The sequence below is a fragment of the Thermobia domestica genome, chromosome 3 (genome assembly GCF_964235325.1).
Source record: "Thermobia domestica chromosome 3, izTheDome1.hap1.1, whole genome shotgun sequence".
Taxonomy (NCBI): Eukaryota; Metazoa; Arthropoda; class Insecta; order Zygentoma; family Lepismatidae; genus Thermobia; species Thermobia domestica.
Window position 1 is genome coordinate 143,412,948 of NC_137456.1, and position 27,615 is coordinate 143,440,562.

At 34.2% G+C, this 27,615-nt stretch overlaps 1 protein-coding gene across 3 annotated transcripts in view; it reads left to right on the forward strand.

Annotated features, from left to right (window-relative positions):
• Positions 1-27,615, forward strand: part of LOC145680782 (proton channel OtopLc-like) — a 159,797-nt gene that overhangs the window by 64,200 nt on the left and 67,982 nt on the right. For all 3 annotated transcript variants that reach the window (XM_081751784.1, XM_081751785.1, XM_081751783.1), the window contains exon 2: positions 24,893-25,055. In XM_081751784.1, coding sequence (XP_081607910.1) covers positions 24,914-25,055 — 142 coding nt within the window. In that variant the 5' untranslated portion in view covers positions 24,893-24,913. The remainder of the gene's footprint in view (positions 1-24,892; positions 25,056-27,615) is intronic.

A 27,615-nucleotide genomic window follows, 5' to 3' on the forward strand; every position in this document is an offset into this window, starting at 1 on the left:
CAAAAGGCAAAGTAGTGAGAGTAAGCGAAGAATACAACGCGTCGACCAAGTAAGCTGCAATCATGTAGGGTTACCAAGTCTTTTTGTTATTTTTATTGGCGGTGAATGATATTTGTTTCATGTGCAACCAAACAGGTTGATCAATTGACCGCACATATGTTTGTCATCAAAAGTAATGAGAGTCAATGCTACCCTGCGTTGTTTTTTCAACCAGACGTTGTTTCCTCTGTAGGCAATGATGGAGTGATTTATTTATTTATTTATTTATTTATTTATTCAATTGTTCAATTATTTAGTTTCTTAATTATTCCCTCAGTCGACTATATAACTCCAGTTATAGAAGGCATACAGTTTACGTTTACATACAAATAAATATGAGATATTTGTGTACAATAGGATAATATAATTGTTGTAATTAAAATATATGCATTAGTTAACTACATATTATTATATGTGATAATATAGAAATAATGTTATAGAATAGAACAAACTAAGATTACTGGAAAATAGGTGAAATAATAAATAAATATTAGATCGACAATACTATCGAAAAAGAAAAGTAGGGCTACAGTAATTTGAGAAAGGTAAATTTGTGATAAAGCTCTAATATAAGATCATGTCGAGATAATACATGAATGTTTATTATAAAAAGAAGAAAAGGAAAGAAAGAAGGAAAACGCAACAAAGCAAATAATTGAGCAAATATATTGAGATTTCAATATAAGACAAATTACATTCAGTGGAATATTCATAAGAAGCACTGTCACTCAATAAATGTATACATACCGAAATCTAGTATCAGTATCACTGGGCTCATATTCTTTTTTCCATATATATTTCAGGAACATGTAAGAACCTCTGTCAGAACCGGATAGATGTTTCCCTACTCGTATCATATCAAAACCGGTTCAAGAAACGCTCCTGTCTTAACTCTGAGCTGGGCCGAGAACCACTTTGTATGAAAACGGATCGTGAACCGGTTCTTGAACAACAGCCAAAACTCAGAACCGCTCCCAGAAACGGTTGACCTTTTTCCTAACATCTCAGAACCTTTTCGAACTTTTTCCTAACATCTCAGAACCTGTTCTTCATTTTCTTGATGTCTCAGAATCAGTTAAAGAACCACTCCGGTTTGAAAACTACTTCCTGAAAAACAGAACGGTTCCTGAACAACACCCACAACCCAGAACCTGTTGAGGAACCGGTCCGAACCGTCTTCGCAAGAACCGGTTCATTTTACATCATTGCTTCAAGCTTTCTTGACTCCATATTAAATCTCTTATTACTTAGTTTGAAGTTTCCTTTATTGCTTTTAATTTTCCATCCTCTGCTCCTATACTTCCCAAATATTTAGATCTTTCCTAGTTCGAGTTCCTTCCCTACTTTTATAGTCTTCTTTCCCTTTTCTCTTTCTATCTCTATTGGTTTACTTTTTCTCTCCACCATTTTGTCACGAGGAGGTTGTTTGCTCTTGTATAGTAGGATGAGACAGGAGTAACAGAATACCTACACACGCTGGCATGTATCCAACTTAAAATCCATCTACGTCACAAATAGGATTAGGAATTAGATTTCTGGACTTTCAGCATCTATGACCATGTTAGCCCGTCACGTATGAGGGATGACTTTTTTCGGCAGTCACACTATCTGAGGAAAGGAAAGGAAGAAATTATTGGGGAAGTTGCCATGGGCCTATATGTTAGGTACTATCGCTGCGTTTGCTTAGTGTAAAAGAGGCAAACTCAGGACAACCTCACTCAAGATGATTGGCCTGGAAAAAAATATACTTTTTCGATCGAGTGTTCACACTGGGAATCGAACATGGCACGACTCGCATCAAAGACAATAGCGTTAGCGACTACGCTACGCTGGGCCATATAGGTCACAAATTTCAAGTGAGGTTATGGATCGTTAGATTTCATAGTGATCACTCTGTTCTACGTTTTCAGTTGATTTCGTACTTCTGTATAATCATTTGTTATCATTGCAATGCTACCTGCTTTGCTCTGTCAACTCAATGTCTCTGGCAGTGGTTATTTCAGATTTCTTTTAGGAAGACAAAAATACACTGAGGGTGAAAGTAATACTGTAAAAATATCGTTAATCTATGTTGAGCACCATCGGAGATAGATCCCAGGGAGTATTTCGTAGCTCCAGTGTGAAAGGGGACTTTTCCCCGGCTCGCCTCCTGAAATTATAACTGGAGTCAGCTTTTACTCTTCTAATATCTTGTTCATTACTACTATGAGCAAGAGGGGAAGGAGAACTGGACTAATTAATTGTCAACGAAATTTTCAGTAATTTAAGAAATGTGTAAAAGAAATCAATGAGAAACTGATTGTTTATTAAAGAGTACATACCAGTAGATTTTTAAAAAAATACAGTATATAACAGCTCTACAATACACCCACGTGCTTACTAATTACTATAACAAATCATTTCTAATTACATATTTTTATAGTGTGTACTCTTCGTATAGTCTTAATTGTTTTAGCATATAAAAGTTTGTTTACTTTGTAACATAATACTGAAACATTTGTTAAACATGGTTATTCTTTTTCTGCTTTGTAGTTACATTTGATGCTTCAGTGACTTTGCGCCTACGCATACACACTATAACACTTTCTTTAGAAAGGAAACAATGAAAACGGGAAATTTATTACTAATTTCCATCTTTCCGGTTATCTGACCATATAACTTATACAATTGTAATGAAACTATCCTAATCTTACGGTTTTTATTAACTTAGAGCTAATTTATTCAGTGTATGTTTTAAATAGCTATTATATTTTTTTTTATACATATAATCCTTTCCGATAAACACTATCTTTACCCTAACGCTTCTACGGGGAGAATTTAAAGGTAAAACAGAATAAATTCTTTCAGAAGGGTAACTCATTTCGAATTGGTTGTAACAAAGTAGCCATTAGGCGAGTATAATGGAAGAAAGCAATAGTTCTTCCAGCATTCAAGCTGTTGGAAATCAGCGATAGCTGTTGCAACTTTGATGGCAGTTTCAGCTTTGATTCAGTGATTTTTTTAATGGTTGAAATATTGAGATGTGGAAAGCAACAGACAACTACTATTTTATCTAGTTTAATGCAAATGAAAGAAAAGAGTGAATTAACAATGTTTATATATATCATATAATATTCTGAAGGCAAATGGGAATTAAGCTAGGAATGAAGAGTGAAGAAATAGTTGTTGAAATAATACACTATTTGTTTAGATTTTCAGATCTCTTTTGAGGAGCATTGAAGGGATTGAGATATGATCTAGACCTTAACTTGAAAACACCTTCCAAACGGCGTGTTTTCTAACTACGAATCGAATGCAGGTCTCCCAAAGACGAGAAATCTATGTAGTCACAAGGGGGCTGTTTATTATTACTAGAAGTCAGATTTCTAATAGCTAAAAGCTTTTAAAGTATGCATGCATTTATCCCCCCAATAGTGGCAAAATTTGACCTAAAATACAACCTAAAAATCAAAGGTGTCCTTTGGGACTGTAGGAGTGGGTACAAATGTCCCCCTGAGTTAAATATATACATTTCAATCGATTTTATAATAATATACTAAAGAAACATATGAAAATACTTATATCGGAGTCATCCCCTTCCCTCAACGCAAATGCTAAAATGACGCTATGCTAAAAACCACGTAACTTTACAGTACTGAGCAAGAATGTGCGCAGGGAATAGGTCGTGGGGGGTCCAGATATTTCTGTAAACTTAATATAATTTTAGGGATGAATTTTTCAAATTTTAATATAATTGATCCTTATATTGAATTTGGGCTCCCCGATATAAATTCCTGTGTACATGCGTCCTACTGAGCAGTTGACTTTAAGCATTTTGAAACTCAGTGATGTCAGGTTCTATGGCAAAAATTCCTCTAACGTTTATCAAATATACCTCATATTTGAAAAATTTCCATACGTTCAATGTGAAAAAAAAAAAAACCAGAAGACGGGTGTTATCGTAAGTACTCCCGGTATCATATCTCCAGTCGTGCTTAATATGGATTTTACCAGTGTTTTCACAGCACTGCTTTTATCTCTCGATTACTTTTGAGTCTCCGCCGAATGTGAATGGAAATATTTTCCATCAATATGTAACAAAAAAAAAAAAAAAGGTACTTTAGATATCTTTGCAGGAAGGGAGAAAGAGAGTGAGCAGAGATAGACAGATATACTGAAAAATCGTTGGCGATTTCTCTTTTCAAAGTAATTGATGTTCTAGTAGATCAATTTGATTCCTTTCAATGTTGTTTCACAAAGCCAAATATTTCTAAGAAAAAAGTTCCAAATAACCACATTGCAAACAATAGCCCGTGTAGTCTGAGTAATAAGTGAAATTCGCCTAAAATATGACCAAAAATAGGCATTTATATCACTTCAAGCTCAAATATGAACTAAGGCTAAAATATGGTTCAAATATGTTTTATATGACTAAGAAAAATAGTACTCCAATTAAATATAAACACATTTTACAAGAGTCAGAAAATTGTTTATGTTTAATTAGACAAGTGAAAAGATACCAGGATATAGATCACGTCATAGGAATTCGAGCCTAAAGTTGAAGAAGACGGGAGAAATAGAGATCTACATACATAGCGTACGCCCTTATGAAAACCTACTTTTTAAAAGTTGGAGTAATTTTAACAACTTCATCGATTTGAACTATATCCAATGATAGTACGTCATTCTTAAAGGTTCGAAAGAAACCCACGCCTTGTGCAGTGATAATAGTCCTTTATTTAGTTACATACTTACTTAGTCTGTTCTCTTCTACCATCAGGTTTTGAATAGAGCTTTCCACTTCGGACGATCTTTGGCCAGGATTTTTGTTTGATTTATCCCAAATCATCTTTTCTTCAGAATTTTTCCTACCATTTCTTCCTATGTTTGCCTGGATCTTCCTGTCGGTCTCCTTCCTTCTGGTTCGGTTTGCTACACATTTCTCGATATCCTCTTGTCTCCCATACAGTAACTAAGTCCGAACCATCGTAGTTGTGGCTCAGTGGTAGAGCTCTGGTGTGTGCGGTCCCTGGTTCAATCCAAGTAAGTCTGCGGTGAACAAAATCGTGTCTCTGGGTTTTCTCGGGGTTCTCCCGTTTTCTCCTACTTCCTCACTCTGACAATTCTTCCATCATCATTCAATTTAATCACCTTCTCCCCTGATTTAATGGGCATAATCGTAATACGTTAAACTCAGATTCCATTTTTTTCTTTTTATTATTTGTGGTTTCCGTTATCATATCTGTTAAAGTTATGTTGTTCAAGTCTGGCATCTCTAACATATTTCATTTTATTTCCATTAACAAATAGTCGATTATTGATTTTTCATTTCTGAAAGGTTCGACTCTCATGAACATGTGTATTCTCTTGGGTACAAATTTTGTGTTCGTGATGATTAGCTTGTTTGCAATGCATGTATTTAACAGTATTTCTCCATTGCCCAAACGGATTTCTTTCCCATGTTTACGAGTGGCGTTTCCGATTTCTTCTATGTAATTTCCCACTCTAGCATTTAGATCTCCCAAAAATGATTGTGCTTTCTGTTGTGTTATCGTCTATCGTGTTCTATAAATCTTCATAGAATTTCCGCTTGTTTTCAGCCATTTCGTCTTCATTAGGTCTGTAACCTATTACCATGTTTGTTCCACCATTTCCATCTTTCACGCTCACATCCATAATTCTTTCGTTTATTATTTTTCTGTCTATAAGATCCTTTACATTTCCTTTGTGTATGACGCAGCCTACTCCTGCTCTAGCTCTCTCATTCTTTGGCGCTGTACTGTAAAGCAGCAAAGTCCATCTTCCAGTATCTCGCAGCCCACCTCTTCCTCTTTTAGTTTCCATTATGGCTAAATACTTTATTTACCTATTTATTTATTTTAATTTATCCTACGATTTTTACGTGGCATTAGATCATGTGTGTTTTGCTGACAGATATGCGAACAGAGATCCATGTAAAGATATCCACATCCTGGGAGCCACAAGCAACTCTGTGGGGATCCTTCTCCCCTCCCCTACAAAATCGGCGCTCAAGCTCTTGACCTCCATAATTCTTGATGTATTTCACCACAAGCAATAAAATTTATTCTCTAAGCCTAAGAGAAAGCGTATGGGAAGTTTCATTAAAATCTGATATATTTTACGAAAAGCAGAGGGCAAATAAACACACACATGAATGCGTATTAAGTCGAACAGTAGAAGCTCACTTTCACTTGATTTAGATAATAGCTTTATAAGTGTAAAATTGCATATTATGAATGATAACCTACTGTAACCTACATAATGTACTATTTCAATTGCTCACTGGTATCTGGAGTAGATTTTATAGAAATTGATACTCCCTCTCTGAAGAGTTTCAAAATCGAGAACTAATAAGCATCCGAAAACGAGTTTTTAACCAATTTAATGAAAAATCAAGATTAAATTTACAAGCAAACATTCCGTTATTGAATGAAATTAGGATGCATATGCAATTATGGTATATGCAGTATAGTATTCGGTTTATGGTATAGCATATACAGTGATCATAACTTCATATTAAATATTCCGACAAAGTTTGATTTTAAAAAATTTCTTTACAATGACATGTTACTGTGCGTTTAATTAATAATAAATACATATTGCACTAAAGTTATATAAAGTATAACACACACACGCAAACACACCTATGCACACACACACACACACACACACACACACACACACACAAACATCATTTACACTATCGATTTGGATATGTGAAATAATGAAGAATCTCTCTCTTAAATTACACTAAATATATAATTAAATATATGGCATTTCCCTTGTGAAATTACGAACAATATGTGAATATTACATGATAACAAAATCTGAACATTACTAACACAAGTGTGCCGCACTAGCGATGGGAAAAAGCCAGTTTGACAGTACTAAAAGTATCAGTATGTATATTTACTTAGGATAAAGAGAGAGAGAGAAATCCAAAGAAATAAAACAGATAACTTTCAAACATGATATTGGGAAAGTAGAAATTATTCTGTCTTCATGTTACCCACTTACCGATTTAAAATAATTATCATAATAACAATAAACAACATGAAAATTTTGAGAAGTTTGCCGTACCTTATAATTTGCAAAATGTTTACATGGCACGATTTTAAGAGTATATTTTTTGTGTTAATTTTATGCATAGCAATTGGAATTTTAAAAAGAAAAATGTATACTGTGTGAATGGAGTTTCAACGTATAAAATAAAATTGTAACTCATATACTCTGAAATGAGAAATTCTTTATTGAATATTTCAATGACTAAATAAATTTTATCTTGAAAAGTCTCTAATGATTTCATGATTGACCTACCACTTTTTGGTGCAAGAAAGAAGAAAATGACCAATCAAATTTCAAGTACAGAAATGAGGGAGCGCTGATAATTGTGATAATTGTGACTGCATTTAATTATGAGCTATAAAAAAATAAGCTTTATCCATTGATCAATTAACTCTATGGCTGAAGGAGCGTAATTTTCATCGCAGCAGAAACAAAACCTCCAACTTCTACCAAGCCAATCCATTCCAGATTCTTATTACCCATCTCCCTACGATTATGCTTTATATTATCTTCCTACTTTCTCCTTATCCTACGAAAGGCATCTTTGTCTTAGGTTTCCGACTAGGACTCTATGTATATCCTGCATATCATCCCATGATAGCGACATAGCATGACCATTTTAGGAATCTTGACTTTATTATGCTCTGTGGCATACGCAAAGAGGGGTGTTCCTGATTCTAACTTCTCTCCCTTCAAAAAGATACTATGAAAAAATAAACATATCAAGATATGTATAGAAAAAATCCTGATACGTTAGAAACTTGTAAGATTGAACCTTCCATTGATGAAATCCTATGTATGCTACTGATTATTCGTATGATATAAGATGGTTTAGAGCGTTTGTACACTTCAGCATTGAATAGATTTCTAGATTCATTCGTTTATTTTTTTGTAGTCTTCCCCTCCCCCCAAAAAACATTACTTTCGGAAACTTTCGATCTCTCCTACTCTCTGTACGTCAACGACCATCTCTCACGCACTCAATATTGCAGGTAAGTATTGATAGATTTTTTTAAAGTTTTCATTTTTAGTGTCTACTATTAATTTGTTTAATATTGATTTGTTACTACTAGGTATCTTATCTTCTGAACTTTTCGTATTATTTGCATCTTTGTGATTATTTACTAAGATTCAGATAGATCATATATAAATAACAAGATTATTCCCAGCCACTCGAATTTGTGCTGGACAACATCGTGACCTAAGTTTTCTCGGAATTATTCTGTTTCCTCCCATATTTTCATTCCACCAGTTAGTTCATGGTAATCAATCACCAGTCTCCTTTAACCTAAAGGCAGGGCCAGATTTACAGAAAGGCTTAGAAGGGTTTTAGATTCGGATCCCACTCGGACAGAACCTCTACTAAGAATGAGGAATGGCTTTGGAAAGATGATTACATGACTGATTGACGTAATTTGAAAACACAGACACACTTTTGAGGTAGGTTTATTTTATTTACCTGGTTTTCACTTCTCTTTTGTGTGACTATTATTATTATTATTATTATTATTATTATTATTATTATTATTATTATTATTATTATTATTATGCAGTTACATTAAAAAATCTTGCAATTTTGACTTTTCGTTGAAGTTGTATCTGAGTCTTTCTAGAATCAGGCACTTGAATCATATTTCTTCTTCCTATATATCTTTAACATGAACTTTTAAATTACATTATATTATGTACTGGTAAATCTGCTTTGAATGTCGAAACACTTTAGAGCGTGATCATAAGCTCTAAAAACATATATAACATGGCTAAGCTGCCTCACGAGACGAGACAATTTTCGTAATACAATTCAAGACGAGACAGAACTTTTCCATCAGAAAGAGTCATGTTTCCAGACGAGACAGTCTCTGCTCTTGTCTCGTGTGCATCCCTAAACATGGCACAACTTGAGAAACAACTATTATTATTATTATTATTATTATTATTATTATTATTATTATTATTATTATTATTATTATTATTATCTTTCGATATATTTTATCAAGATTTTTCAGTTTTATTGGAATTCTTTCATTGAATCATGTTACGTTAGTCAGTAGGGGTCACGCAATATTGGTTTTAGGTCTCCAAATACATAATACTGTGGTTACAAGGCAAAAACTGATATGTCACATTTAGCCAAAAAATATTTGAATGTCAATTGGTTTCGAATATTTTTCCCTATCTGGACGTAAAATATGATATATCAATGTAATTTTTTCTTAGTCTCTGATAAAATTTATCGATAATTTTTAAGATTGACCACATTTTGCTTCAAGATGCAGGACCAATTGAAACAGATTGTTTCGAGCTAAATGTGACATATTAGCTTTTTGCTCTGCTTTAACCTCGACCTACCTAAGTGTCATAATCGGTGACCGTCAAACTAGAAATTTCATTTTATTTTTTTCGTTAGTCATGTATGTGACTGGAAATAGTGCTCATATAGCTACTGGCTTAATGATACAAAAGACATTCAATAAGTTTTAATTGAATTATAATATTGTTGTTAGTTGCAACATGATGAAATTTTTAGGTAAATTTTTTACATGATTAGAATGATAATTTGGACTAGATTTAAGAAATAAAAATAAGTGTAGGTAGTGAAATTGTGCAGAAACCATAATTTCGCAGTAACAAACACTTTTCAAACAACCACTTAGAAAAAGATATAGAAATACAAATTTGAAGTACAGAAGCAAGTACCAGATAGACCAAACAGTAATCCGTGACAACTGCAGAAACCATTAAAAAAAAATAAAAGCTACCAATAAGAAGACAACAACACAATTTTCTATCAAATCCTAGTGAAGAATATTCTACTTCTAATGAAGAAAGGAGGCCATATAGAAGATGAAACGTGCCCTAATTAAAAAAAAAAGACAGTGACGCCTAATTCAAACTTCAGGTCAATAGAAAAACTTTAAAACAACAACAGATAATATTGTTCTCGTTAGTTCGTATCTTTGAAATGAAATTTAATGTTCAAAGAAGGGAGTTGTGGGTTATAGGCTAATGAGGATTGGATATGAATTTGAACAATGATTACGAAATAATTGTGGAATAATGTAATGCAAGGAAGCAATAGTTTCTCTAATCACCAGTAGAAGGGAGTACAAAGTATTCTTCTAATCACCAGTGATTCTCTGCTTTCGAAAACGCTTAATGTACAGGGTGGCCCAAAAGTAGGTATACAGACCAGCATTAATCAAGTATGACATTTTGATTTATTAATGTAATGAATTTATTTGCTTTGGTTTGTTCCGAGCTTAAGGCGTAAGTGAAAAGAAATTAAGAAGAAATAATGAAGAAACTAAGTCAATACCTGTATAGATAAGAATAAGTAAATGATATAAAATGCCATGAGCCGATCAGTACGGGATTGTATAATTACTTTGGGGTCACCGTGTATATTCATTTGGTTTTAAGGTGAAATTTCCACATTGTTGTGATGACAGAGTCATAGACTTGGGTCTTGAGTTCAACATGATCATAATAAGACACCGATCATTTTATTTATTTGTTTATTGTTAGCCGCACCCAATAACATTCTGTAGGATCTCCTTCCTTTTACAACTTACTCATTGAACTATAATTCTTTAGATAACACTACTAATAATAATTAAAAAAGATAAACTATCTCTTGTTCCAATGTGGAAAGTTACTTGCGTACTTCCATCATGACGTGAATTTTCTCTTCAGAACAGTTTTTCTGGTGAAACCAATTCAAGTTAAACAAACAGTTGAAGGATACATTTTAGAGCAAGATTTTGCAAGACATTAAGCATTCGTATATTTAAGTTTTCGCGATGTCATAGTAAATAATTAACATAATCATTGGGTAACTTCCTCGCCTTCTTGGATTATATAAAAACTATTATGCTCTGGTTTCACACAAATATTTTCTTAACCAACTGGATATTGAGATGTTACGGTTTTTATCTTCGGTCAAGTTACACATCACAGTTCTCCGCGAGATGGCTTCATTGAAGCATAACAACAAAAGAAAGAAAGAAAATCAGATCATGAGGGAGGGAAAAGTTGATACAGATAAGAAATATGATACGATTTGTCAAAACCACCAATGTTAAAGAGAGTTGAACGAATAGCTTCGTTTCTTTATGGTAAGAGAGAGACAAATGATTTGGTTAAATCACTTAAAATGAAATCCATAATGTATTGAGAAAAAAATATACTTGTATTTAGATGCATTTTTTTTCTATAGATGTTTTTCTACCTGGTGTCAGTACACATCAGCTATATTCTACATTTCACTTTCCATTGAGAGAAACGTGTAATATTACAGTCCTGATGATGCACTATTTATAGGTTATCAATGTCATATTCGTTCCCGCTACATCTCGATAAACCATGTAGATCCAAATATTCTTGTAACTACATATTGTCCAGAAAGTCACGCAACCCATATTTTGGAGAATCAGAACTTTTGAACCATAAATAAGAACGAAATGAAGCTGCCATCCAGGGGAGGCTTACGTATACCTTCTACATAAATTGTTGTGTGTTTCTTATTAATCTGTTCTCGCATTCGTCGTTAAAATGTTATCCAAGTGAAAGAGAAATTAATTTATCAGAAAAAGGAAGGAGTTCCGCGTATTATTATGGACCATATAACAATCTCTCCAGTTTGTCTTTACTTATTCAACTGGTTTCAAACTATTTTGCAAAATCTTTCAATTTTACGTCCCACGGTTATGCTAAGCTAGGCTAAAGGAGACGGTGGTGATGAGAAATGAATGAAATGGTGGAAAGAATAAAGTGGTAAGAAACGGGAGAATCCCGAGAAAACCCACGCCCACGGTATTTTGTCCACCACAAAATTCACTTGGCACGAGCTGGGATCGAACCAGGGACCCCTGCACCAGAGGTGAACGCTTTACTACTGAGCCACCGCAGTCCCTGGTTGGAAGCTGTGGTGGATATGAGTCATGCGGAAAGACAAAATTAAGGGTAATGTGATCCGAGGAATAGTAAAGGTAAGATCGGTAGTAAAAAAGCTACAAGAAAGTAGATTTGGATAGTTTGAACATGAAAGACTAAATGTGTAACTCACCGAGCGGATGTTATAGAACTTGAATGGGAAACGAGTACAAGGTCGGCCAAAGAAATAAAGAAATTGTGTGAAGAACGAAATGGTGCATTGTGATGTAACAAGATAAAAACAGGTGAAGACAGCGATCCAAAAAACCGATCCTAGCTAACTGGGGAAACAAAGTTTAGGAGAAGCAGCAGCAGCTTGCAACTGTTCTGTTTGGTCGTTTACCAGTTCATTGACTTTCAGCAAGAACATTTTGTGAGAAAGAGATTTTTTTTTTTTTTGGTCTACTGTGCTCTATCGAAGATTTATTTCCAAACTGTAGAAAGATCTTCTTTCTTAAATACGTATGAACTGGAAATAATTCCTGTCCTGAAGGGGTTGCTAAAAGGTTGGGGTCGTACTGTCTGCATTTATGTCTGAAAGTGTCCATTCAGGAGAGGGTTCTGCCCTGTAATAACACAGATATTATTATCGTGACAAATTTCTTCATATTATTAGTCATGATGTTCATTGTTGAGAGGTGCCCATTAACACATTGATCGCCAAAAGTATTTTTTGTAAATTTTACTGTCAGCGCCAAGTTGATGTGTATCAGAAATGATACCCGAAGCGTAAGCGGAATACCTACTTAAAGAAAAGTATTCAACTGCGCCAGAATTACTGCTGCAATATGATTTTCCAGCGCCCTGACTACAGGTAAGATGTGCTAAATATACCAGCCTGTGTATCAGATCGTATATACTTGGCGGTGAAAAGAACGTTCGTTGTGTATCAGAAATGATACACGAGGCGTAGGTGGAACACGCCGTGTGTATCACCTGTGATACACATGGCGAGGGAGCTGGCATTGTATTTACTTTCGTCATAAAATACATATGGAAAGTTGAAGAAGTAACTGTTATTCCCGAATTGTGAAAGGAGGTGGGATTCAAATATATATGATGCTCTTCATCAAAGTGTTTTTTAGTGAACAAATATTTTAAAATTGTGTCTGTGACCTTTTCGTGGAAACCCTTCTGAGGGCTCACGTGTAGTTGAGTGACCAGAGCGTAGGTCTTTGATGCAACTGGTTCCAGGTTCGATACCCAATATTAACCCATCAACGTGAGGCAGTAGATGAGATATTTGAAGTAAAGAGGAACATAAGACCAGGAACGTTTGTTGGAAGTCTATATACTTACCTCTCATTATCCAACTAAAAGCTATACGGTTGGTCGTAGCACTGTATTGGCTATTTAGTTTAGAAACACTTATAAAATACTTGTTTGAAAGTATCTTAGGAGAACACTATAGATATGATATGATATATTAATATTATAGATACCATAGGAGTCAATGTCTCCTCTTGTTTATTGACCTAGAATACCTGTGCCATTGTTTTTTCTATTGGAATTGTTTTTCTGGTTTTTTACGATATGTAATTTTAATGTTTGATTTTATTAATTTTTCCCCTGAAATCTTTTTAAATGTCCCTTATTTTTGTCAAAATATTTTGTTTTATACAGTTTTAGTAATTATTTAAGATTCAAATTTAAACAATATTAGATTTATAAAGGAAATTAATTTTGAAAAAACAAAAGACATTTTAACTACACTTGAAGAGGAACTAAGTAAAATAACGTAATTGAAATTTCCGTTCATTTCAAACAAACAGAAAAATAATCTCATATATAAATTAATTGGATAAAACTGGGAAATATGATACCTTACACCAGTACCGTGCCATGAGGGGTAGGGATGGTACCGAGACCGAGACGGCCTTTTATCTACCGAGACGAGACCGAGACCGAGACGGAGCTCTATAAATCGAGACGAGACCGAGACCGAGACGAGACTTAGGTAAGTCTCGAAAGTCTCGGTCTCGTCTCGAATATTGATATAGACAACTATTAAGATTGACCTTTACTCAAAATTTCTTTCGTTGCTGTATTAGGTAATATGGGAACAGTTGACTAATGTTCAGTGGCGTATTTAGGGGACGGCTATCGGACTGTAGCCCCTCCCGAAATAGATTTGTGATCATTTTTCCGCATTGCATGTACAACACAAATATTTCTTACTCGTTCTCAAGCCTCTCCCGAAACAAAATCCACTGCTGATGTGTATAGTCATCTCTGTCTCTCTCCCTCTTTTAACATATATATATATATATATATATATATATATATATATATATATATATATATATATATATATATATATATATAGATAGATAGATATATATATATATATATATATATATATATATATATATATATATATATATATATATATATATATATATATATATATATATATATATATAGATATATATATACCAGCGGATCCAGGATATGATCGAGGGAGGGGCTAAACCATAGTTCGACATTTTATCCAGTGTAAAGAAAGAAGTAGGATTGAAGCCCATTTTATACAGTGTATAGCTGAGCGTCAAGGGGAGGTATAACTCCTTTAACACTCCCCTTGGATCCTCGCCTGTATATTATATCTAATATAAGTAAAAGGAAGAGTTTGTTTGTCTGTGTGTCTGCGTGCCTGTCTTTCTGATTGCCTGTGTGCGGCCTGGGGACCAGACGAGAGTCCAAGAGTTACGAAATTTGGGTGACAAGTATCATGTCCCAGGCCTCAGACCAAGAAGAAGCGTTTTTTTTTTTATTTTGAATTAGGAGGGGTGTTTACCGGGACATGTAAAAGTAGTAGAAAATGACCGATATTAGTGTCGAATACATAGTTTTCGCAGTCGCTGAGATCAATGATGATATTTCCATTAGCGATTACTTTCAAAGTCAGCTACCAGTGCATACGGGCCGTGGTTCACTTGCGGGAGAGGGGAGTACCGAGACGTAAAAATAATACAAAATGACCGATATTAGTGTCAAATACATATTTTTCGCGGTTGCTGAGATAGTGATACTTCCACAGGCCTTGACTTTCAAATACTGGTCCCATGCGAAAAATGGGTATTTCATCTAGTTTAATATCATAGTCATATATATTAAAAATGCTGAATTTTTTTAACATGCTGTGTGAAATATGGAAGGGGAAATTCTTCTAGATACTCTGCAATACTACTAGATAAACAAGCAATGTTGCCAACGCAACATAAAATCGTAATTTCTCAAATTGCACTACGTTTGATATTACATATTTCTGTTCAGTTAATTTAGTTTAGTGCGTGGGTTTTCTCGGGGTTCTCCCGTTTCCTCCCACTTTCTTCATTCCACCATTTTATTCATCTCTCATCATCACAGTCTCCTTTAGCCTAACCGGCATAACCGTGGGACGTAAAACTCAAAAATTTCATTTCATTTTTTAATTGAGTTTAACGCCTCTTTCAGCAGCGAGGTTATATGAGACTGAACCTACTGATTAACATTGAATCTAAACCACATGAGCTCCCGCCGGGAATCTAACCTGGGTCTCTCACGCCATAGGCTAACTGCTTAACCACGAAAGAGCTCTACATATTTCTAATTCAGATATTAAACTAAACCACAAAAGCACATATATTACTCAGTGTAACAAATGACAATACATATCACTAACATCAACATTTTGGAGATCTCTAATAACTCAAATGGCAGGAACATTATAACATTAGTGTTCAGTAGTTTTAATTACAACAAGTCGCAGTTACATTATTTTAAGCAGTGTTGCAAAATTAAATAAATTGCTAAATATTATTATAAATATAGTGCAAATAACGTAGCTAAAGTGCAAAATATTTTAAAATTACTCGTAATTTGTTTTATGGTGCAAGAATGTTTTCAAAACACGATATTTTTCATAGTCTTTGGGCTACTTATAATGTTAATGTCAAAGTTTTCGTTCCAGCAATATATGTAAAAGCAAATTGTAACTGAAATTAAACGTAACTGACAACTTTTCAATAGCACTAGTTGTTCTCCCTAAACCTTAGGCCTGGTGTATTTTTTAGATTAAAACACTGCTTTATTAAAATTTTAATTACACCCTAACTGCATTTCCTTTGTTATAGTTTGACCATCGACCACCTCAAACTCGATCCATACCATATAGCTATATGCAATTATTCAAAGACTTACAGCTAGTAATACACATTGTGTTGATTTTTGGTTTGTTTGGTTTTAGTTTAACGTCTCACGATTATGCTAGGGCGGCTAAAGGAGACGTGGAGTTACTAATCATAGTGGAATCCGAAAAACTTCGGTCGTTGAACATTACCACCACCGGGAATCGAACTCGGGACCATGCGAACCAAAATCAAGCGTACTAGCCATTACAGCAAATGGGGGTTCTTACATTGTGTTGATTTAAATAATTGAGTCAGTGTTGCCAGATCCGAAGATAAAAAAGTAACGTGTCTGTGCTCCAAAAGTAGAGGATATGAACTATTTGTAGCCCAAATATATAAAAATGAATTATTTGGCAAATAATGACTGATACTAATGACATAATGTTTAAAATAGACCGGAAAATGTGATGGACATATTGCAAGACGAAATTATGATCGATAGACGAAAACAATTTTAGATTGGATACCACGTGACAAAAACCGCCTAGGAAATGACTGCGTACAAGAAACTGTGACACAATGAGGAACCACTGGGGAGTAACCTGGAAAAGGATTACCCAAGATAGATAGTTGTAGAGAAAACTTGGGAAGACTTCATCCAGCAGTGGATTGATAATGCTTGATTATGATTATGGTGATGATTTTATATCGAGACCTCAGAGGTAAACTAAACCAAGTCATAATTTCGTAATTTTACAAGAGAAGCGAAAAACCGGTTCCTTAACTAAGATCTATAATACTGTTTTTCAAACTATACTAAGTAGTTACAAAGTAGTAAGATGGCTTTAGACTTACATTATTACACCACTAGAAAGAACATAGTCTATTAAAAAAAAGTATTCTAACTCAATTTGACCAAAAAGTGACTTAACATAGTCTACCACTAATGTTCAGATATATATTACCACTAATGTTCAGATACAGTGAAATACTGTTTAAATTTATTAGGTAAGGTAGGGTAAAATTGGTTCCAAAATTTAACGAAAGTCATACAGCGAAAAAAAATATATTTTTGACTATTTAATACTTCATGTTGCTGCAAAACTACGAAAATGAATACAAAGGCAAACTAGAAAGTTAAGAATCACTTGTTTTGGCGAGAGAGAGAAAATAGATACAGCTAGCTCGAATTACCTATATACTTATATAATATGTATGTTCATGTTTCGCAAGTAATTTTCAATCAATATAAAATTTCAACGTAATGAACGCAAGATTGGTTTTCTCAAATAAAGATCACATGCACCGCTAAGAGCTCAGGAATAAGCTTAATCTATGTTACGGCAGTGAATATACGTATGCGTATGTAATGCATTACAACTGTAGGAACTTCTATAAGAAACAGAATGTACATAAATTTAGACGCGAACTATGCGAAACATCTGACTTTGAATCAAACATGTTTCGTGATGCAACCCGAGGCCACACATAGCAAAGATGAGTGCCGTATCTCCCACCCAAAGTTCAGGAATTTCGTGTTATAAGGTGTCAATTAAACACGTAGATGTGAAACGGTAATAAAGCATTTGATCAATTTTAAACAAAATATATTGTAGTAATAATTTACCCTATTTGTTCAGATAATGAACGTTATATTATGTTTTTAAAATGACAGTCAAAACAGAATGTATTGGATAATAAATGAGAAATTGTAAAATTTCAATTTCGGTACGATTAAATACATTCATGCTGCTATGTGTTGCGATATCCGCTAGAATGTATTGAACAATTCTTATCCTAAGGCCTATTCTATTCTCGAAATAAAATGTCAAGAATAAGGCCAAAAATAAGAAGCAGAAACGACAGACTTTACAATAATAATACTTTTACAATTTTAATTTCACCTTTTTATTTCGAGACTTTCGAGACGAGACCGAGACGAGACCGACATTTGACCCTCGAGACCGAGATCGAGACAAGCATTTGTTGACCGAGACGAGACCGAGACCGAGACGGCGATTTTTGACTCGAGACGAGACCGAGACCGAGACAGCTATTTTAAAACCGAGACGAGACCGAGACTGTACAAAGTCTCGTCTCGTCTCGTCTCGATACCATCCCTAATGAGGGGGTGAGCGGGGCGACGGCTCTGGGCGCCGAAGTAAGGGGGCACAAAATTCGGGAGAGAAAAAAGGAAAAATTACTTGGAATATATCTATGGGGACGCCGTTGAATACTCTCGTCCCGGGCGCTGATTTTCCACGGCACGGCACTGCCTTACACTGTTAACTACTTGTATTTATTTTATCAGTCGACACAGATTTACTGAATGTCCTTAAATATATTATGTAAAGTTCTAAAACAATTTCATACTGTGTGGATGGAGTAAACAATATGCAAAACAATATTTCTCCCCAAAAATAATACCTTGATGTAAATGCTCACTAACATCGCCAAACTCTATCTTCAAATCGTATGTTTACGTTCGAACCGAATTCAAAGCAGGGGTTAGTGGGGAATCAGATCGCCTCCTTCCCCAATATTACTCTATCAAGCATAAAATAGCATTTCAGGTCTCATTCTTGATTATATTTTTTTTTAAGACAAAAATCATTTCAATATTAACAATCTTATACGTATGAATTTATCTTTTTTGATCACATTTTGTGCTTTAGCTGGGTGAAATTGATAAATTTTCGGGAATCACGGTGATAGAGCGCTTATGTCTGGTGTGTGCGGTTTCTGATTCGATTCCAGCTCTCGCCAAATGAGTTTTTAGTAGACAAACACCACGTGCGTGGATTTTTATTGTTTCTCCCGTTTCCTCGCACTTTCTTTATTCCATCATTTTGTTTATTGTCATCACCATCATCTCCCCTAGCGTCAGAGGATAGTCGTGGGACGTTAAAATAGAAAGAGAATAAAAAGAGATATGCAGTATTTCGCGAAGAATGTGCAAAAAATGTAGAGAGTGAATATACATATAACTTGTGTGGGTGTTGTGAAATGACGTTAATATTTCACGAGCTATTAAACAAAAACAATTATGTACGTTTAGTTAAGGATGTTGTAAGTAACGTGAAGCGTAACAAGTGAAATAAAACTTGTCAGTCGTGAATAAAATTAATATCGCATATAAGCATCGTAATGCTAAGTTATAATGATTCTAACTGTTACATTCCATCCTGTCACCAAGACTCACAGAATCTGATATAATTTCTATAAAATACATAACTATATAATAATAACGGTTATTGTTAACTGTATCTTTAATATTTAAATGTTGCTAAATAAATTAAAATTCAAAACAAACTAAGGTTTATTAAATCTTCATTCCTTACACACACATACTTTAATTAAGTATTCGGTAGATATTCAAATAACAAACTTTTTTTTTTTATTAATTGTACTACAAACATAATAAAATTTATTCTTGTTTTTTTTCACTAGTTAGGTGGTATAAAATATGAAAGTTGCAAAACATAAAATAATAATTAAGAGGAGATGGGATAAATAATTACGGATTTAATACTTATGGGAATAGTGAGTGATCTTTTAGTGATAAGTTACTTGGATTACAATGGATCGTCGGAAGCTATATATTTATTTATTTGTTTCAAATTTATTTATTTATTCACAGTTTCATACAGCATTAAGCCAATTGACTGAAATTGAACATCGTAACAATAACAAATAAAATAAAATAAACACAAATAATAAAAATAAAAAAGAAATGCAAACACAGAAGGTTCATCTCTAAAATTACAATGTTATCTTTAACTGAGTTTGAAAGTTTTGTTGAGAAGTAAAAATATTACATCCTGTTTGCAATGTATTATAATCACGCGCTAGTCTATAAAACAAGAAGCGTTTTACAATTGATAATCTAGGTGTCTCGTAAGTTAGCATCAATCTGCAGTTCGGCGTCGTTTGTCTGAGATACATAAGTTCATTAAAGACATTATTTCTTGTCTCACGTGGTCACGTAACTCGGGGAATTCTAAATCTAACTATGGCTATAAAGAAGTTTAAGACCGAGTCAATGCGAGATAGATTAGTAACTAAGTACTACCATATTCCATACAGGTGAACAATATTCAACGATGGGGGAAATGTAAGCCTCATGAAACATTGTAAGGGCAGGGATACTTTGTATTTCGGGAAATCTATAAAGAAGACCAAGTAATTTCATAGCTCTGGATGAGATCGATGAGATATGATCGACCTCATCGACATTTATATGGAATGTGTATCTAACCTTTAACGTGAGATTCGAACGTAAGTTTCCATTGAGAATCGAACTCAGAATGCAGCACTGTAAGCGCAAATGGTAACCATATAACGACGAGGGAGGACAGTGATATTCGTGTTTCAAATCAGAAGTTACAAATTGAAACATTAAGGAAACGCGACGGGAAATGACTTGTGGCTTCTGAAATGTAAGTGTGATGAAAAAAAAAAAAAGCTGGGTGGACATGAAACTAAAGCCAAAGTGTTGAAGACAGTGGAATAGGAAGGAATAGCGGTGAAGATATTAAAAGAAGAAACAAATCTCACTAGCCAGAAAGAAAATACAGAAAAAAAAAAAATTTTTACTTTAAGGCACATAGTGTTGCCCAGAAAACGAGAAATTTCCGTCTGGTCTCGAAAACTAGACGAGAAATATTTTTAAACTAGAGACGAGACTAGAAAAATAACTTTCTCGTCTCGTTTTTTGATACGAGACGAGATATTTCACAAGTAACAGATCTCAAACACTGTTTTAGAAATACATGATTCATAGTATAAAAACTATAAATAGATAAAATGATTGGACAAACATAATGAAGAATATTTATTAACGTTGAAAGATACACAGATCATTACGCAATATACTTCAATAATAATGATTTAAAAGTTGTTATATCATAACTTTCGTAGACCTCTCATGACGGAGGAGTATTCTGATAACTTCTAGATAAATTTAAGAGAAAACGGGGGTATAAATTTTGTACGTTTATTTTTTATTTTAATTTACAGAATAAGACAATAAAAATTTTCTGAAGATCATGACGAGAATGATTCTTCAAGAATCAACGACGAGATGAGACTTCTACAAAATTTATTAGACGAGAAAATTGTTTTCTCGTCTGGAAGCGAACATTACAACACGTAATAGAAGACAGCTTATAGTAGAAAGAAAATGAAGAGGGAGCAACTACTACAATTGATAGACAATATTGAAGAGAATAATTTCCATGAGAATTCGGCGAAGAAGCAAAAATGAGCGGGAGACCGTACAGCACGAACACTGTTCAATTTGTGGAAATAATCTGTAGCAATGCAGAATATTATGATGCCTTAAATTTGAAACACTGAAATAGTGATTTTCTTGCGATTAAGTCCGTCATAAAATTTTTGTTATTGCTGGAAAATAATTTGAGAAGTCTCCTTGCATCATTGTTATCAGCTGCTCCATCCATTTGTCTTCGTCATTTTGTCGCGCGAATTATCCAACCCCATACTGTCCATCAGTTCCAGTATTTCCTACTGTTCCCCTTCTTCCTTCCTTCCTTCGTCTTTCTACCATTTTCATCAGAATATTATTTCTTTCAAAGCAGTGTTGCTTTTTTCCCTTTTTCAAACCTATTGCCAATATTGCTTTTTTTTCAATCTTTTTCTATTTCTAGCACTTCTTCATCGGTTTTCTGCTCTACCTAATTACTTGTCAAGGAGTTTGGTCTACCAAAACTCCTCTATATTTCACGCTATCTGTCAGTGTGTGTCAGTGCGGGAAACCAAAAATCTCAAAAACTACTTGATGCAACACTATCAACTTTGGCCAGGATAAGTGATAAAAATAAACAATTTCCAGTTTTTACGCTGATTACTATAAAGAAAAAACGGTAATAACAAGTATCGGTTTGCTGCAGTGGATTAAACATCTCAAGAATACATTTCATATCCATCCTTAACTCTCTACTAAGACCGGAAGTAATAGAAATCCATTGTAACTTCTGGTTTCAATATTGATCTACTTAAAGCAGAAACGATAAAGGATATCGAGAAGTGATTTTTTTTTTAAAAAAAAAAAAGTAGATTTCGCGTTCTAAGGAAAGATACCATCTTCTCTTTTAACCCTCTATCAAACTGGGAGTAGCAGAAATCTACCACTTTCTGTTTTAACATTAATCACTATGGAGTAAAAGCCGTATTATGTAGCGAGAAGCGGTTTTCTTCAATCAATTTAGTGTCCCAAGAATATATTGCATCTCCATTCTGATCTCTGTACTAAAACCTGAAGTAGTAACAATCTACTTCACTACAAAATATCCTCTTTTTCCTAACTGCTTTTCTATCCTTGCATTTATTTCTCATTGCTCTTATTTCTCTATTCCTTGCTCATGCCATCATTAGTACTACTTCACTACCAAAAACTAATCATGTGTTCTACTTTCTCCTTCTCTCCTATTTCTATATTTGATACAGACCGCTTTGTTCTTATATCAGTATGTGTTTGTCTTTTAATGTTTATTCTCATCCTATATCCTTCACAGCATTTTCTCAAGTTTCCTAATGCATTATTTTTCTATTCAAATTCGACAAGATTGATATGCAAGGTACATCAAGAGCAATATTCATCTGCAAACTGTATACATTTTATCAAAAATCTTCTCTTCTCTTCTAACGAACCTTCTTCACTATACTGTATCTTCTAAATATGCCAGGTGTATCATAAGTCCGGGGCGATAGGCAAACTCCGGTATGAGTAAAAGATACGAAAAAATGGAAACAGACGACAGTTCTTGGAAATAGGTGGTTTTTCAATCTAAAATAGAGGAATGTTTCCAGTAGCACCAGCCTTTTGCGCTCCACACCGTTAAGGCCCTCTAAGTAAATGAAAAAGTAAGGTTTTCAGTTTCAGGAGGCTGTTCGAATGGGACATAAGAGTACTCAAAAACTGACACGGTGAACGTGCATATTGTTGAGTAAGGAAATCTAGAACATCTCACATCCACTTCCCAACAATATTGAATTATTGATATAGTAGAATGGTAAAATCAACGTTGCCAGTTTTGCAGGATATTTCTTTGGGCCCTCACCATGTCAACAATTCAACATTGTTGGGAAATAGATTCGAGATGTTTCAGGTTCCATCACTCAACAATATACGCGTTCATCGTGCCATTTTTGCGTACCTTCATGTTCTGTTTGAACAGACTCCTAAGCGTTACTCTTTCATTTAGCATATCAGTGTGGATCACAAACGGCTGGTGCAATTGGAAAAATTCCACCATTTTAGATTGAGAGAGACATATTTTCAAAAACTTTCTTTTTACTCGTATTTTATCGTATCTTTACTATAACAGAGTTGCCCTATGGCCCCGAACTTTTGATACTCCCGGTATATATTGAATAATGCTGATGATGGACGACATTTTTGTCCAACTTCTCTTCCAACTACAATTCATTCTGTAACTTATTTTCTTATTTCAACTCTTATCTACTGTTGATTCAGTTACAAATTTCCGAGAAACTACCGAGCCTTATGTTCCAACTCAACATTCTTTAGAACTCATCAAAATTTCCTAGTTCATTCGGTTTAAAAACCCATTCTAGATCAATAAACAATACATATATATTTCCTTTTTTTCCCTATAAGTCTTTCATCGAAGTTGTTACTAAATCCAAACTTCTAAGCTCTTCGTCAATTTGTTCTTTGTTCTTAGATTTCTTACTTATTAATGCTGCTCTTCTTCATTCATTAACACCCTCTGCTCAGTACTGAAGGAATAAATCTTTGTGTATGCGATATGGGAATATTGATTCTGTAATTTACATACTTTTGTGGTTTCAATTTCTCAGCTAATGGAAAGCTTTATCATTGTCGTTCTCAAAACATCTGTTGAGGCTGCGGTGGCTCAGTGGTAGAGCGATCACCTCTGGTGCATGGGGTTCTTGGTTCGATCTCAGCTTGCACCAAGTGAGGTTTGTGGTGGACAAACACCGTGTGCGTTGGTTTTCCCGGGGTTCTCCTGTTTCCTCCCACTTTCTTCATTCCACCATTTCATTCATTTCTCATCATCACCGTCTCTTTTAGCCTAGCCGGCATAATCGTGGGACGTAAAACTTAGATTTTTCAAAACATCTGTTTCTACTCTTCCGTCTCATATTTCATTACAGAGTAGGGGCATCATTTGGGGAGGATAAGGGGTTACATGCTTTCTAATAAATTGCATACTAAAAAAAGAAACTCGGAACTCTTATGTCGGTGGCAATCTTGTCCCCCTTCCTTCTCCTGACAAAATCTGAAATGATGCTACTGTTACAGAGACGGAACATTCCATTTCCTTTTTTCAGTACCAATAGTTTATGAAGTGAATGGACTGTTTAAAATAGAATTAGGTCTACTTTTTTAGGTAAATACTTCCACCGAGAATCAAGTCTGGGGCCAAGCGCACGGAAAACCACGCGTTAACTATTCGGCCACGATGGGGGATATTTTACTATCAACTTTTGTCTAAAATGTGTTCGTAAAATGCAAAATAAACTTCAATGCAAATACTGTATCTATGATCAAATCATAAAATAAACTTTTGTTTTAAATCAATCTCCAATTCTATCTGCCTGATGATAAGACTTCTAATTAAAATCTCTCGAATTTCTTAGGAATAATGTGTCATTTCAGAATAATATTGTTTTTCTTATTCCATTTTCTTCCTTATCTTTGTGGTGCACTAACCATTTTTTCTTTCTTCTTACAGGTCGCAAACAATGGGAAAAACATGGTGTTGCAGCTAGTGCTGCCACAACCCAACAGGGACCCATCTTTGGGGCGGGATCCCAGCAGATCACCTTCACCATACTCCAGTCCAAATAGTCCTTCTGACTTCAAACTTGGAGGGGATTCACTGCAAAGCACATTCAGTAAGTATAACTACATACTCGTAGGAGTGTTATAATTTTTTTAAAACTAACCGGAAAAACTATAACCGGCTAACGTCTCAGTATGTGCGTCACGCGTCTCAGTATGTGCGTCACGCGTCTCAGTATGTGCGTCACATAATTCTAATGATAATCATTGCTAATAGTTGTCGCTACCTCCTCCATTTTTTGCTTGTATGATGCTAATAGAGGTCGCTGCTTGTGCTATCAGGTCTTAAACTATCCAGGCAGTTTTCCGATTTTAAGACAACTAGTCATTATAATGTGAAAGCTTTTATGGTTCTTCAAAAGGAAAAATAGAAAAGGTTTTGTAAGGAGGAATAACAATTCGATTGAGATTTGGTTGAGTGTAGGACCACAGTTCGAATATTTTCTGCTTGAAAAAAAAATGCTTCTGTTAGTGTAGCAGTCGCAGATTCTATATACATTTTGTCAAGATGAAGTTTGTATGGTATAAATGATTTGCTTATTCTGCATCATGTCACAATCGGAGATACAAGCAACTCTTGCTTCGGCACCTAAACAGACGTAAGTAGTTGATATATATAAAAATATATAATAATAATAATAATAAAAACTCATAGGAATGGTAGACTTTTTGAAACGAAAAGAAAAGAATGACATTTTATAACATGGTATGTACAGGAATTAAAGTTGGGCAATTTTCTATTGATTTAGACGTAAGATTTTTTTTTTTCTACAAAATGCGGATGGTGCTAATTTAGGACGTGTATCACCTCCTTCCCTAAGGAAGAACTTCTTTCCAAGAAAATAAATATACAATTTACTATATTAGCGAAGACGATGGAGACTAAAAAGAAAATAATTAGATTTGTGTGAATATGGATTTGAATGAGAAGTTAACACAAGATGATGTGTTACACCAAGCAGGGGTGTATCCAGAACGGACTTCTGGGGAGCGGTGGGTTGTAATACTGCTACTTAGAGCTACGTTTAAGAGCTCCAAACTCTGGAATGGGTTTTATTTATATTTAAAATAAGAAAGTTTCTTCTTCTTGCAATTGCCCCGCTCGCCCCCTCCCCATGGTCCGCTCATGACACCAAACAAGATGGAAAGAAATAATCAGAAATGTCAACTCTGCGTAACTCCGAAAAAGAGAATGTGAAAAATTATAAAGCCAAGTTATTGGCTTCAAAAGATCGATATTTCAATTGTGCCTCCCAAAGATTAGTGAACACCGAATAATATGTGCTCCCATGAAGATCTGTAAATAATAATAATAATAATAATAATAATAATAATATAATAAACTATTTTTACGTGCTGAGAACAGCTAAATACAGCAAATATACAGCACTTTGTCTTATTCTATATTATTTTAGCAATATAATATAGTACAAGTGATAAAATTATGATTACATCATTAACATAAATTATTAATAATAAAAACACTGACAGTGTAGTATACGTCAATTATTAAACAAAAAGTGTCAAAAACTAAAAGTAAAAAATAAAAACTACTAAGTTATATTAAAATTTATAAAATAAAGTCATATTTTAAGATATGAATTCATTATAGCTTTTTAAAATCCTACAGATTAAAATATGTTTTCTATTATGCGGTTGCAATAAAATTTTTACCCTTGTATCATATGTTAGAACTTTAAAATCTACATTTTTTAAAAAATATAGTCTGAGGTACATTCGTTGTCACGTAACTTTTCTACAAATACAGATTCAATCAATTTTCTCCTGTCAGTCAGTCGTTCCAAATTAAAATATGTTATCCAATATTCATAGTGCTAGAATAATAGTCAAATCCTAACTTAAAACAAAGTATTCTAATAAAACACTTTTGCACCATCTTTAGTTTGTTTACGAGAGTATTTGTTAGGCTGTTCCAAGTCACTGATGCATATTCTAGTTTCGACCTTACCAATAATTTGTATAAGAGTACATATGTATTTGATTGACAGAAAGCAGACCATTGATTAAACAGGTAACCGATTATTTTTCTTGCTTCATTACATACATTTTGTGTGTGATCACCAAAGCATAGTGACCTGTCAAATGTTACACCTAAATCCTTCATTGTGTCAACTTTCTGTATTACAGTACCTTGTATCTCGTATTGACTTACATAGTATTGCGATTTGTTACTGTAGGTCATGCACTTAGTTTTCAGACAATTGATACTCATACCGTTATCTTTGTACCACATAATGATTCTATTTAAGTCATCTTGTACAGTGTTCGAAGTCTAGAAAAGCAGAGGCGGTATGTTTTATTACGATTTTGACTCGACATACCGACTATTAAAATATTGAAACACAGTGAGGGTATGTTGGCTAAAGATGGCGTTTCTATTTACATAATGACTGAAAATCATCGGAGAGCTTCTCTGTAGTTACGGGGGCGGACATGGAGAGACTGATTTCCAGCCAACAATTTTCTTAAAAAAAAAAAATCAATTATATTTTATTATAGAGAATTATACACGAAAACCCTTTAAAATAACAAAAAAAAAAAAAAAAAAACAGGTTTTTATGGTAACAATTTCCTGTGGGAAAACTCAGGGAT